The 13,536-nt window shown below is 51.3% G+C and overlaps 5 protein-coding genes across 5 annotated transcripts; 3 read left to right on the top strand and 2 right to left on the bottom strand.

Annotated features, from left to right (window-relative positions):
* Positions 1–490: 490 nt before the first annotated feature.
* On the bottom strand, positions 491–1,012 carry A1O9_05901 (uncharacterized protein; the record flags this gene model as incomplete). The annotated part of the gene is made up of 1 exon (XM_013405114.1): positions 491–1,012. One exon carries the CDS (start codon positions 1,010–1,012, stop codon positions 491–493), a length of 522 nt encoding a protein of 173 aa, XP_013260568.1.
* A 310-nt stretch (positions 1,013–1,322) lies between these two features.
* A1O9_05900 (F-type H+-transporting ATPase subunit J) lies at positions 1,323–1,611 on the top strand (the record flags this gene model as incomplete). Its single annotated transcript, XM_013405113.1, has 3 exons — positions 1,323–1,362; positions 1,421–1,501; positions 1,568–1,611. Coding segments are annotated over 3 exons (165 nt in total), but the record flags the coding sequence as incomplete, so codon positions are not given.
* A 1,539-nt stretch (positions 1,612–3,150) lies between these two features.
* On the top strand, positions 3,151–4,228 carry A1O9_05899 (uncharacterized protein; the record flags this gene model as incomplete). Its single annotated transcript, XM_013405112.1, has 2 exons — positions 3,151–3,948; positions 4,007–4,228. 2 exons carry the CDS (start codon positions 3,151–3,153, stop codon positions 4,226–4,228), a joined length of 1,020 nt encoding a protein of 339 aa, XP_013260566.1.
* A 133-nt stretch (positions 4,229–4,361) lies between these two features.
* On the bottom strand, positions 4,362–4,994 carry A1O9_05898 (3-oxoacyl-[acyl-carrier protein] reductase; the record flags this gene model as incomplete). The annotated part of the gene is made up of 1 exon (XM_013405111.1): positions 4,362–4,994. One exon carries the CDS (start codon positions 4,992–4,994, stop codon positions 4,362–4,364), a length of 633 nt encoding a protein of 210 aa, XP_013260565.1.
* Positions 4,995–10,779: 5,785 nt separating this feature from the next.
* A1O9_05897 (uncharacterized protein) lies at positions 10,780–13,145 on the top strand (the record flags this gene model as incomplete). The annotated part of the gene is made up of 6 exons (XM_013405110.1): positions 10,780–11,229; positions 11,308–11,547; positions 11,615–12,091; positions 12,273–12,524; positions 12,613–12,705; positions 12,774–13,145. The coding sequence occupies 6 exons, from the start codon at positions 10,780–10,782 to the stop codon at positions 13,143–13,145; spliced, it is 1,884 nt and encodes a 627-aa protein (XP_013260564.1).
* Positions 13,146–13,536: the final 391 nt, after the last annotated feature.

Here is a 13,536-nt window from a genome sequence, read left to right as displayed (position 1 = left end):
CACGAAGGTCGTCCTGTCATCAAGATTTCTCACTTGCAACTTTGTCGTCCAGCAGGACATACCACGCTGTACCGACACGGACAGACCGTGCACATTCTAGAGCTAGTGAAGGCGACGAAGTGTTTGTAAATCCGTCGACCAATGCAATGCGGCAACGCATTTTTCTAGCTTGGTGAGTGATTGTTTTCATCCAGCCAGTGCCTTCTTAAAATTAGGTGATGGGCCGCCGCACTCCTGGCCTAGGCTTGCTGGTCACGAGTGTATCTCCTCTCGAGAATGGGTGGCCTTGAGCACTCCGATATAGTGCAGGGATGTTCTTCATGATTGTGACTGCTCACGGAGTCTGCCAATTCTGCCCACGTGACATGAATGTCACTCACACCTTAATTTCGTATCGGCCATCCTGCGGAGGTATTATGCATCGAGGGTGGAGGGCAGCCGACACGGCCGGAGCTGATCCGATATGCCAGGGGTCGCGAAGAGTCCCTGCTCAATCACTCACGAAGGCCATGCTTTTCCTCAATTCTCTTTCTCTCTGTTTGCCCTGGAGCTCCAATCTTTCAATGGCGTACTGTAGTCTTTCTTTCTTCTGCTGTAGGCGTTTCATCTCCAGCATTTTCGTGTCACTGAGTACCGCGGACGAGGTGGACTCGGACGTCCGGGAAGGCTGGATACCATCTCCACCAAAACTCGAACTCCGTCGGCTATTGTTCAACCGTCCTTTCAAGAGTTCGGACCGCGCTTTGAGACTCTCCTCCTTCCGGGCGAGTTGATCGATGTGCCTCTCGGCGGTGGACACAAGCTGGTGTATGGCGGGTACAATTTCATCGACCAGGGATTGTTGAGCTTCTCGCAGGGTTGGTTCGGCGAGGAGTTCAAAATGTTGTTGGGTTTGCAGGACTCTGCACAAGCGGGGAAAATCAGAGACTCCTTCGTCAAGAATCGATATGCTAGAATCCAGCAACGACAATGAGGAGCGTAGGGAGGACACTGCAGGCCCTAGAGATGCCATGTCGATTGACCGGGGTAGCGGGTTGTCAAGTGTTCACGCGGTGCGGGTGATCCTCTAAACAAATGATCTCCCCGCGTCGCGTGGACATGCAACGGGCAAACCAAGAAACGGTTGAATGCGGGCCAGCCGGCAGATAGGAAAGGAACTTAAGACAGCCAATGAGCCGCCGTCCTCTACCAGCCAATTGCAAACACAGCAAACTAGCCAAGACCCGACAAAAGCTCGCTCAGACTGGGAGCTTCATGCAAAGCTCGTCCCTGATGACCAGCGCAACAAGACACCAACGTTCTTTCAACCAGATCAACCAAAAATGCCTGGCTGGATCCCCAAGAAGTTTCCCGGCAAAATTGGTCAGTTTCCCAAACTGTGTTCTCTCGTGATGGACGTGCGTACTGATCCCCATCACAGCCGAGCCGATGATCCCTTTCTACGCCGCAGGTCTGATTGTCCTGTACGCAGTCAACGCTGGTGCCAACGCCATGATGGCTTGTAAGTGACGGCCTACCATTGAAAACCCCCTATGCCTCTGATCCCAGACTGACCACCTCTCCATAGCGGACGAGTTCAAGAACGACCCTCGAAACCCCAACGCGAAAGCTGACGCCAAATGAGCCGTAAATTCTACTTATCAGTTCACGGGGAAAGAAAAGTCGGGGATGGACTGCTTGGAGATGACGCTCGGACCCAGAGCGCCGCTCTCTGCATTGTACATAAATCAGGCATAGACCGTGGGAATTGAAGGAGCTGAAACTCGAGGAGACATCTTCTGGATTTTATCACTACGCCTCCATGCCTGTTGTTTTGACATCCACGCAAACGTCTGAATCTCGAGGGAAGAATTCATAAGCTACAATGTTCTGTGACAATGGCGACAAGCTTCCGAATGCCCATTCTTAGCCCCCAAAAAGATCTCCCAAAGTCGCGTTCAATGAGACAATCTCATTACCCGAATACCTTGCACTACGACTTGGTTGAGGGAACACCTTTTCAGTCAAACTAACCCGTGTCAACTAGGTATCTTCAACCATTGGGATTACATGAGGGGAATCCCGAGCAAATACATTCCAGGGCTCTCGCACCGCGCAGCTGTTTGGTGGTTCACAGAGGTGTGTCAGGTTGGTGAAGGACTTGTGCGTGGCATCTGTCTTGGGCGGGGCAAGTTCTGCTGGCCTGCATAGGGCCGGTGGAAATAAAAATCCCTGGCGCAGACCCGATGCAGCTGGGCTTTCGAACTCCAGGAATCTCAAAACGCCCTATATCCTGTGTGAGCGGGCAGGGTCAGGTTCCCAAGACAACTATTGGTAAACCGGGTGGCTTCCATGCAGGGACGAGTGTTGGCAGCTATCATAGTTGGACGTTTATCCCTTGGTCTTCTGGTCGTTTTGAACACGAAGCGGCTGGAGCCTGGCTTTCCTCATGATTAAACTCGATCATCATGCAAGCATGGCAGTGCAGGCCCCCATCGTGCGCCATGCTCTGCCACCATGAATCTCTTCACAGCCTCGTCCGTAATTCTTTCATTTTCATGAACCTGGGACTCCGGTAGGGAGCCAGGGGCAAGATGGAGACTTGCGGCAGTGTACTGATGCCAGAGAGCTATCTATCGACGGGGTAGTGGCTGCCTCTATACACCTACATCTTAGGCACAACCACTGGCACTACTCGAAGTAAATTGACCCCCGGGTCTTTTTTTCCTAGGCCCATGACCACTCCTGAACCAGAGAAACCCGGTCTTCCTCTCACTTCGCGCGGTAAGCTCGAGATATCCGAAGACTAACCTCCATGCGAAATGTACGCCTATTATTTCTCCCCTTGCTCCATAGACACGCAATATTCAATCCTTGTTAACCAGCGACGAGGCTGAGTGATGCCTTGGCAAGGCTGGAATATCCAGGTTCGGACCTCGGCTAATCAACAATATCCTGGGCTCGTTTCCCGTGTTTGCTTGTTGAACATAAAAAGGATCGTAATTCCCCAGATGTAGACCGTACAACACCGTTGCATCGAGACCATTGTCATTTTACTGTATGTCAGAAATCTCTTGCGTCCAATCAGCAAAGAGGAATTGTGATCACCCAGCACGGGGCATCACTCACCGGGACCCTCCACACGCGGCCAGAGAGCGAGACAACCAGATCATGAAAGCTCTCCACATTACCGAGTTTGTCAAATCAAACTCGGATCTTCGAGTTTCGAATATCCCATATCCACAGCCGAAAGCCGGTCAAGTGCTCGTGAACATCACGCATAGCGCGCTCAATCACGTCGATCTCCTGTATGCCCGTGGTCTCCACCAGAACAACCACGGCGGTCTCATCAGACCGCCGTTCACTCTCGGGCTGGAATTCGCCGGGATCGTTGCCTCAGCTCCTCGTGGCTGCCCATTCAAGTCCGGCGACGAGGTGTGGGGAGCCGGGGTTGGTGGATTCGCCGAGCAGATCGCAGTACCTGTATCGAGTCTGCAACGGGTTCCCCCTGGGTGGACCTTGCACGACATTGCAGGCTTAGGCGCTGCCACAGCTCCAGTGAGCTATGGAGCCTTGGTGCGTGTCGCAAACATTCAAAAGGGCCAAACAGTGTTGATCCACGCGGCTGCTGGAGGGCTTGGTGTTGTCGCTGTACAGATTGCACAGGCCTTGGGAGCACAGGTGATCGGGACGGTCGGCAGCGAGGAGAAAGGGGAAGTGGTGAAGAGATTGGGTGTTCTTGGCGTGGTGAGATATGACAGGGATGGATGGGAGAAGGAGGTGCTGAGCCTGACCAGCAACGTTGGTGTGGACTCCGTGTATGACACTGTCGGGCTGGTTCAGAAAAGCATCAGATGCTTGAAGTTTGGGGGCAATATTGTCATTGCTGGGTTCGCCGGCTTAGGTGGCAAGATGGAGACGTTAGCAATGAACCGTGTCTTGCTGAAAGGGGCCAAACTGCTTGGTTACGTAAGTTTACGGACCCTTCTGTTCGAAACCAGTCTTTCATGTACTCACATTACCTTAGCGATTTGGAGAGACTGGAAGGAGAGATCCCCAGCAAACCGAAGAAGTTTGGAAAGGTTTGAACGAGCTTCTCCAGAGAGGTCTGATCAAGCCGGTCATCTATGGAACCTACTCCGGACTGGAAAGTGTCCCCAATGCTCTTGACGATCTGGCTGCAAGGAAAGTATGGGGCAAAGCTGTTGTGGCTATTCAAGCATCGGGAACTGGCGCCTCGAAGCTGTGAGCTTCTTTACGGGAGTTTCACCACTCACAAACAAAACAAATCATGTGGCTCAACTACTGCACTAGAACACGCCAGCATCGCCCATTGTGCTCGTGTACCGCGAGAGAAGACACGACAGCGAAAGCTTGGAAGATCAGTTCATTACCAGTCCTCCATCGACGACAATCTGTTGACCTGTAACGCTATTCGCCCATGGACTCGCGAAGAATAACACTGCCCCAGCAAGATCATCGGGAGTGGTCACCTTTCTCAACGGCGTAATTGCTTTGATCTGGTCAAAAACCTCTCGAGGCGTACTCGAACTGGCATCTGTTACCTCCAACAAGCCACCCGCTACAGAATTGACTGTGACGCCTATCGGACCAAGGTCTGCTGCACACGTTCTGGTGAATGCCAGCAGAGCACCCTTGGCTGCCGTATAGTCATGGTACGGAACGACTGGATTGTGAAACAAATTTGAACCGATGTTGACGATCCGGCCAAATTTAACCTTCTCAAAACCTGGCAGGGCTGCTTGTGTTGTGTTCAACGACCCTCTGAGAAAACCTTGCAGCTGGGTGTCGAAATCGGACCAGGACAGTTGGGCAACTCTGGGTCGGCTATCACCATTGAACGCAAAATCCCCGACGATGGCGTTGTTGACGACGGTCGTGACGGGTGTTCCGAAATGCTCCTCAGCAGCATCAAAGAGAGCTTTCACTTCCGCCGCTCGGGCGACATCTGCTCGGAACGCGAATGCATCCAGATCCTTGGCCAGGCTGGACATTTTGTCGGGGTCGGATTTGAAATAGTTCAGAACGACTTTTGAGCCTTGGCATCGGAAGGCTTGGGCGATGGCCAGCCCAACACCCCTTGAAGAGCCTGGTCGGGAGGTGTTAGTAGCTCCTGCGGTCGCAAATTCTCCATTGTCGTCTCTTGCGACGCTCTTCTTTTCAATCGAGGAGATGCGTTATGAATGCCGAAGACTGACCGTGCGGAGATTCTGACTCACCTGTGACGAGAACGACTTGGTCTTTTAGCTCCATACTGTGTAGGAAAGCCTGAGTAGGAACAATAAAATCTACGGAGACCAATGTTATGAGATGACCCAGCATTGATCGGGAGAGAGAACCGATTTTACTCGTGTCGCCTTAGTGGTGACTAGCTACGAGTGGTTAGTTATGTAGGCACAAATGATGTCATTTCTGTGGCATTTCTTGGGCCTCGACATTATTCGTGTAGCAGGTGGTGATGTTTAAGTGACATTTTCAGTATTAATGATTGTTTTCTAGCATGCTTCCTTTTTCAGAGGCTCCCACCCAATAATCATACAATAATCATACAACGTGCCTCCGAGAAGGAAAACCTTCTATCCCCAAAGCCGCCCGATGGCCCCTTCAACTCGTCGGATTGAAACGAGATTTTTACCTGATCTGCGACCCATATTTGTAGAACAAATAGTGGGACAGGAAAGAACGCCACCAGCGGGAACGCGAGCAGTGAGCCTGCCCACGCGACTCCCAGGTTTCAATACATGGCCGGTGCAAAGAGCGGGAAACCGGCTGCGGCGATGGATCGAATGAAGGTGTTGAGGGCGATGGCGCTGTTCGAGTAGAGTCCATAGCAATCGATGAGATAGTTCATGCCTTGCCAGAACGTGATCAGGCGGCCCATACCGATGACCGCCGTTGAAATTACCTGCGGCAACCAGATAATATGGGGATTCGACGTCCTGGTGAGTGAGATTAGTGTTTGAGTTCGTCACGTTGCATCAGGTTCGCGGATGGGCTCGCTCACCAACAAAACCAGAACAGGCCAGCCGGCAATATAACGGCCCCGATGATCATCAGTGGGAATCGTTCTTCAGGGACCGTATTGCCGTGTCGCTTATACCCCTTGGTGAAATTCGTTCTCGTCGAATACGCAATGAGACCTGTTCTGATAGCGATGCCGACTATAAACGCGGACACTGGTAGAGACGCAAAGCTGAGATTCTAACCACGGTCTCCTTGAAACGAGACTGGATGCTTCAAGATGTCAGGCTAGTGGAACCCCGGTTTGATGGGAGCGTCCTCCTTACCGCCTCAGACAAGAGAGAGATTATTCTAGCGCCTCGTGCTAGTATCATATCAAAACGCATCGATCGGGAAACGCATACCTATAGATAACGCTCATGTACGCCGTCATAAGAGCTAAGATCGGCTCTTGAACAAACATGACAAATGGCTGAGCCAGATATTCTGAGACGACGGTGCGCGCATCATTCTTCCTTTCGTCTACCTTTGCGTATAGGGCCCAATTTTTGGTCTCATCGCGGAGATTTTGGGCCTTGGTTTGCAGGATTTTGGCGGCGGAGGTTTCTGGGACGAGGAATAGTCAACACTCCAGACAAAGCGGCCATGATAAGAGTGATCCAAGCCGTCCACCTCCAGCCGAGGTGACTCTGGACAATAAAGCCTCCCATGATTGGGCCTAGAAATGTGAGCCCCCGGTCCAGAACAGACGCCATCCTCAAGAGACCTCATCGAAGGATGAGGCTATGCTTATGCAAAAGAAAACGGCGACTAGAACCCTCGACTTGGAGTCTGATAACAGTATCGTACAATGGTACTCCGTATTGCGGCTGCTTTACTTTGCCATAGATTCAGGAGTTCCACTGTCTCCTCCCACTTCATTTCAGTCAGCACACTGAGTATCCTCTAGTTCCTATCTAAATGGGCCAGTCTCATGGTTTCTCTCTCTGTTATAGAACACTTCAATGCTAAAAATACGGACACCCGCAAAGTAATATCAAGTAGACAAGGGAAGAAGGCTGTATAACAATGGAAAAGAATGGGGTTATTTCAAAAGTCCATTGGATTGTTTCTCAGCTTGATCATGGAAACCTGAAAGACCAGGCCGTTTGAATTTAAGTGGAGCACCTGCCTGAGAGTATCTGGAGAGTATCAAGTACGTTGCTCGAGACCAGCGAAGCTTATGTCATCTGTGACCATCGAGATACAGAGGTCCCGAAACGACCTCAATGTCATTACTCTTCGTGTTATACTGTCAACTTTGGCTGAAACTGAAAAGCTGTGGTGGCCACACTGACGTTCTGTTCGCCACGACTGCTTCCATATTTTCCTGCATCGCTCGCGAGAGAGAGACGGGGGGGGGTCTTCATCCCCCGAAATGCTTGGGCCACCTCCGCTTTGATTGACGGTGCGAAATCGAAAATATCCTGGCCGCATCACTCGCCAGAGCAATGCCGACGTTGCTGCTCATCCAAGGTGTCGACGACGGAGGCCTCAGTTGTTTGTGCTACTGAAAATGCTTTGCGATCAGGCACCACTTGTGATTCGAGAAGCTCGGCGGCGTTGTTCAATCATGCTGGCAGAAGAAATCGCCAGGCAGGAGGTACGAAGGATCCAATGGTTCTCAAAAGAGCCAACACATCAATCTGTCGGGTTGACACCGTGGATGTATGCGTCGAGCATTATCTGACCTTTTGTCAAAGGTCCGAGCTCCTCCCATTTGGGGACTTTGAAAGATGATGGATCCACCTTTAAAATGAGCTCTCAGGCGATGGTGCCTATCAAGATCGGTGCCTTGGCATCGATTGCAGTATGGCCTCGGGAGATTGTGTAACGAGTGATCGCCAAGAGAATATATATATGTCAGTGGCCAGTTGACAATGTCGGCAACCTGGCCATGGGGGTTTTCCTAGCACACTTCGATCAACAGACTCCCCGATCAGTTTTCACATTCATGGTGACATGACAGCCCATCACTAGAACACCGTCGAGCCAGCTCCGCTTTTAGTACAGTTGCAGGCTTTCTTTGACCCCCGTGGTTAGCTTCAAATCTGGAAGGGGCAGTTTCCTGCTCAGTCATCTGTCACCCTTCACCTCAAATGTTCTGGACATGACAGAATTGGCAGCACAGTTGATGCAATACAACTAAACAGACCAATGAGACTCGATCTCATGATTGCCTTCCCCTACAATGGTGCTCTTTTGTTGAGGCGTTCAAATTCAAATTCAACTGCTTTCCACGCCACACGTCTTACCCAAGTCGCCCGAGCAAACAGGAATTCGGTGGTGCAAAGATTGCAAATATCGTATACGCCTGCAGCTGTTAGCGACCTTCTGTGTGAAGACGTTGCCGTCTGGTGCCACGGTGATTTAAGCAGGATGATTCTGTCAGAAGCATGCTGTCAGTCCGTTTACCATATTTTGCGCTTTACGTAACTTCTGGGACCTTGGGTCAACAAGACTATGAAAGGATTCTTTCTGGCCAGTCTCATTGCCTGACCAGTGCCAGTCGATGCTTCTAAGAGTGTCGACTCCTCATATGAGGTTGAGATTCTCAATCTTCCACCTGCTGTTACTACTGGGAAGGTTGTGGCTGGCCGATTGACTGGAGATCCTTGAAGCAAGCGGCCAGAGCAAGTCCGTGCCAAGCAGCAACACGAATAATTTACACAAACAAGGGTGTGTCTCTGGTTTCCGTGCCTCAGACGATCACGAGGTGAGCTGTCTCTTCACCCCTCAAATGTTGGTGTCGGTATTTCGTGGCCCGTAAGCAGCCCGGGCAACCACAGGCGAGAGCACAAAGAGTGGAACACTGAGTGGTCTGAAATCTGGTCTTCAATGTTTCTGGGCAAGCGCGTTCCGGGACGTCTAGGAAAAAACACATCATGCACTTTTCCCCATGGCTGATCAGCTCCTCGCATTTTCGAGACCGATCACGGGCATTCCATGATAGGTAGGTCACAGAATTCACCCGAAATTGTTCGACTCGGCTGAGGGGGTGTCATCCGCTCTGCATTCTTGTTACAGCTGGTGTGGGTATTCATTCTCCAATAAATTTAGCCGTGCGAATCGAGGACGACTAACTCAATCCTTCAGTCTTGAGGATTTGAGTCTGAAGCAGCCCTCGCAGCCGAGGCAATTTTCTTATCGGCAGTACCACACGGGAAGTTTTGCAAGCGACTAGGCTCGCTGATATGCTCGACATTATGGGGCAGGGTGTGCTTCTTGGTGAGGTTTGGATGAAACACAACACAGGGTAGGGAGAGGAGTATATATTTATGTCCAAGGGTCGGGCCACACGAAGCTTGGACTCACTCGGCTGCGCCGACGTCGGAGGGGCACGAGGAGTGGTCGTCTATATCTGAGGAGTGCGCCCCCCAATAACTCAGATTTGAGCGTTAGACATCGCGGGCGGGAGGATGGGACGGTCCAATCATGGGCTCGATCTATCAGCCAGCCTCAAGGATCCCGCTAAAGGTGTCAGTCTCCCTTCCAGAGAGGATTCCCCTGCATGAATCGTTGCTCACTCGTCGCTAGGCACCCTCCCTCGAAAGGCAAGAAGAAGACAACGATCTTCCTGTGGACCTGTGTACGCATACATTCCATACACTTTCTTCCCGAATCCCAACCCACTGCCCCCAATCTGGGCCCCCATACAGTCTAGCTTCGTCCCGAGCCGTGCCCTTGGCCAGATGATTCACATCTAACTGCAACAAAAGTGTCAGTGCGGGCACTCGCCCATCAGGATTACATCGCCGAACTGCATTCAGTGCCAACAACCACGATGCACCAACTGCAAACTCGAGAAACTCCTTCGTTAAAGGGGCTGCTGCCATCGGTCTCTAATCCGCCCTCTGTTTCCGCAACGTTATGGGCCCCTCGACGACGAGAACCCAATCTCCATCAGCTTTCATACGTTGTCTCCCTCCGAGCACCATGGGTGGAATCATGAATTTTTACGAAAGCACCTCCACCCAATCGGCTTCAACGTTCGATGTCAAATGGTATATCTGCAAGGGCTCTGTCATGTAAAAGATCGGGGACACCATCCAGACTTCGCCGTCAAGAAGATGCCTTTTTGGAGCGTACATTTGCGAACCTTCATTGTACATAGACAAACCCGTGCACTTCTCGCCCCTCCCAGTTGCACCTCGACCAACAACTGGGTCTCTGGGAGGAACTGCTCTCCGCGCCCGATCGAAAGTACCCTGGAGAAATCCTCCCACAGCCTCATTCCTAGATCCAATCTTTGTCGATGAATTCTTACGCTTAGTCGAGTAGACGAGTGTTTAGGAACCAATAAAACGAAGTGCTACCCATCGCTCGTGCCCAACTTGCCACTATCGAACAGTCCTTTCCATTGTTGAGAGCCGCCTGACCATCCCTCTTGGCGCGCGTCGCCCTCTCCAGACGCACGGTCAGCGGACATGTCATGCAAGGCGTCAGGTATCTGAGCACCGATCTCCCATTGCTGGCTCCATTGCAAATAAATTTGCGAGTTTGCTGGCTCCATGAGAACTTCTCAAAACCACAATACTGGCCACTGAATTTCGACCCAGGTTACCTCCTGTGTCACATTGAGTCCATATATGATTACGATCGTGCCAGCTAAGGCGATCGCGGCAATGTCTCCCCCCAGGTCGCCCTTTCAAAACGGTTGCATTTCTTCTGGCACGTATCTGGGCCACCTGTCAGATCTTGAGCCGTCTCTTGAGTTCCCGACGGCCTATCTACGTCATTTTGGAACATCTCGTCGGTTTCGCAGGTCCCTCCGAAGCTATGACTCGGTACTCGCCCAATTTACAACGCTTCAGTCTAGCTTTGACTGCAACTCAATGGCTGCCAGAGTTCGCAACGTACCGCTACGGTCTCGACTACTGGAATGAGAACAGGCCATATATCGGGACCCGACGACACGTACCGCCAGACGCCACGGGCATCGGTCTGTCCATGCCGAATCCTCAGGATACAGATGACACAGATATCGCCTTTTTCATGCAGGATCCCGAGGACGCAGACGACCTGACTTTGTCGCCAGAAGCCCAAAGGGTTGTGGATGTTTACAGAGGCAAGACCGGGCAGTCCATGCGACCAGACGAAGCAGAGGATGAAAAATGTCCTTACGTCGCTTGGTTGGATGAACGCGCCTGTGAAAATGCGGTCTCCAGCTCAAGAAAATATCGGGGGCCGCTCACATCACATGACCTTGGTCGGGAGTTGCAGAAACCCGTAAGGAAATCTTCTACGTCTCACTTCTCTACGTCTCACATCATTGGCTGAGAGCATCGCTGATATGCAGTACATAAGCGGTATCGTCAGAGGAAAGGACGCGTGAGACTTCGTTCTGGGGTCGCCGGCGACTCGAATTCCTCGCTTGGTGGTCCGATTGAGCCTGATGCCGATAGACGACTGATATTCATCACCGATTTGAACAGCCCAAGCATTCATGCACTCATCAGCACCGCTTCGACAACTCAAGCCTCTGCTCTCCGCGACGCTCTTGCCAAGCACCTTGCCTTCGAACCTTTGATCGAGGTGAGAATCGAAGTATGTATTCGTGTCACTAGTCTCATCAACCACTGGCTAAAAGCCCACTGGCTGAGTTTTCGTGCAGACGCATGGACCGTCGAGGTTCGAACTATGCTTTCATTTGCCTGTTCTTCTCTGCAGGGCCTCTGAAACAATAGATCACCGAAGGCATGAAAATGGGAAGCCTTTGAGGCGTACATCGGACATATCGTTCCTAAATTTGGAGCCCGGACGTCCTAAAGAGTTCCTGTACGAAGCCGAGGTCTCCTGTGTCATCGCTGGGCTACACGACCATAGTTGGATTGCCTATTGCTTTGTTGATACGTACTTCGACAGCAGCAACGAGCGGAGAGAAACTATCTACGAGTATCACAAGGACAAAGTCGCCGAGGCTGGGATGAACATGGATCCGCTTACATATGGTAATTGTGACGCCGAAGACCCGATATGGGACCCCAGGTTGTATTTCCTAGAGGTGTGCTTTCAACGCACAGCCCCGACGGTACGGGAATGGAAGCACCTCGTTGGCAAGGTAGAGGGGAGTTTTAGGAACTATGATCAGGTACGTCATTTCTACATGTTACCTTGGTCAGACACTACAAAAGCACATGCGGTTCCTGGGTGATACGAGAGGCTGAGGTTAGATGGACAAAGCCGGTGTGTGTGTTGATACAGCGAGAACGCGGGCAGGGTTGAAAGACGTGAGAAGTGTTTGAGCTTGCATTGATTAATGTCGTCAATAGACCTACCGCTCTACACTGCCCCTTCGAGCGTCCTTCGATTGGGTGACAAAGTTCATGTGCCTCTCAGCACAGTTGCAGGAAGTCCTGGTCAAGATTGTCGACATGTGCGATAACTTTTGCTCAACGTACCCTGCTATCTTCGAGCACGTCCCCCATGAATACGAGAAACTGTTGAACAAAATGCATGAGTTCAGGACTTTGAAAAGGAGATTTGGTTTTCTGAGTGATCGCTGCGCCAAAGAGGCTCACATTGTGAGTCCAACTCCTCAGCAAAATTCGTCGCTCCTTTGTGGAAATGTATGTTGAGTCCCCTCGCTAACAGTTTCAATGAAACCCACAGCTTGAGCTGAAGCTCATTGACGAGGCACTCAGGGAGAGTAGAGGCCAGAGTCAGCTAGCGATGGACAACAAGCGGTTCTCTTTGGTGATGTTGGTAAGTCCTGATCTGACATTGACACATTTGGTCGCCGTTCGCCAGCCAATCTAATGAAGTTCGTCTAGCTCTACATTTCCCCGATTGCACTGGCTCAAGGCATTTTCTCGACGGAAAAACCCATCGTCCCATTAGTTCGCCCTACGTTTCCATGGTTTGCAGGGTTGATTCTAATATTCAGTGTTGGAGGGTTCATCGTGCACACCGCACTGTTCTGGGTTCAGTGGGGAACGTTCCTGCACTTCTTACACGCCTGTGGCCCCGACCTGATGGTCCTGCCACGGATCCGCCGACGGATGCGGAAATCTCAAGACATTGAAGGTACGGGCGCCGACATGCCCGATGGAGTGGCGCAGTCTGATGCTCAGATAGTCAGTTCATCGGATACCCAAAACAGCCCCGTCACATCACCCAAGCTTGGTGTTATCCAACCACAATAATCCTAGATATTGCAAACAAATCCCGACCAAACAAGATCACCTCTAAGAGCCCCTCTACCAGCTGACCTCGAGTGCGTTCATTCCTACCCGGTCAATGCTTCCGTAGTCGAGTGCTCCTAATCAAGCATCCGTAGACCTGCCCTCACATACCATTCATAAGTAGTCGCGAACTCAACAACAAAACCCGTTCACGCGAATGCCTGCAAATAGTCCTTGAGAAATTTCAATACGCAAAGAAGGCACGAAAATTATCAGTGGTCGTACAAAAACAACCAATCCTGCGCGGTCTAGACCGGAGATGGTGGCGCTGATTTACTCAGGCGGACCAGATCCACCGAGTATTGTAAAACCAATTGGCTGGGAACCTATCAGAAGCGTTTGTACTTGCAGT

The sequence above is a fragment of the Exophiala aquamarina genome (assembly GCF_000709125.1).
Source record: "Exophiala aquamarina CBS 119918 chromosome Unknown aczIA-supercont1.4, whole genome shotgun sequence".
Lineage (NCBI taxonomy): Eukaryota > Fungi > Ascomycota > Eurotiomycetes > Chaetothyriales > Herpotrichiellaceae > Exophiala > Exophiala aquamarina.
This window is presented reverse-complemented; position numbering and strand designations above follow the sequence as displayed.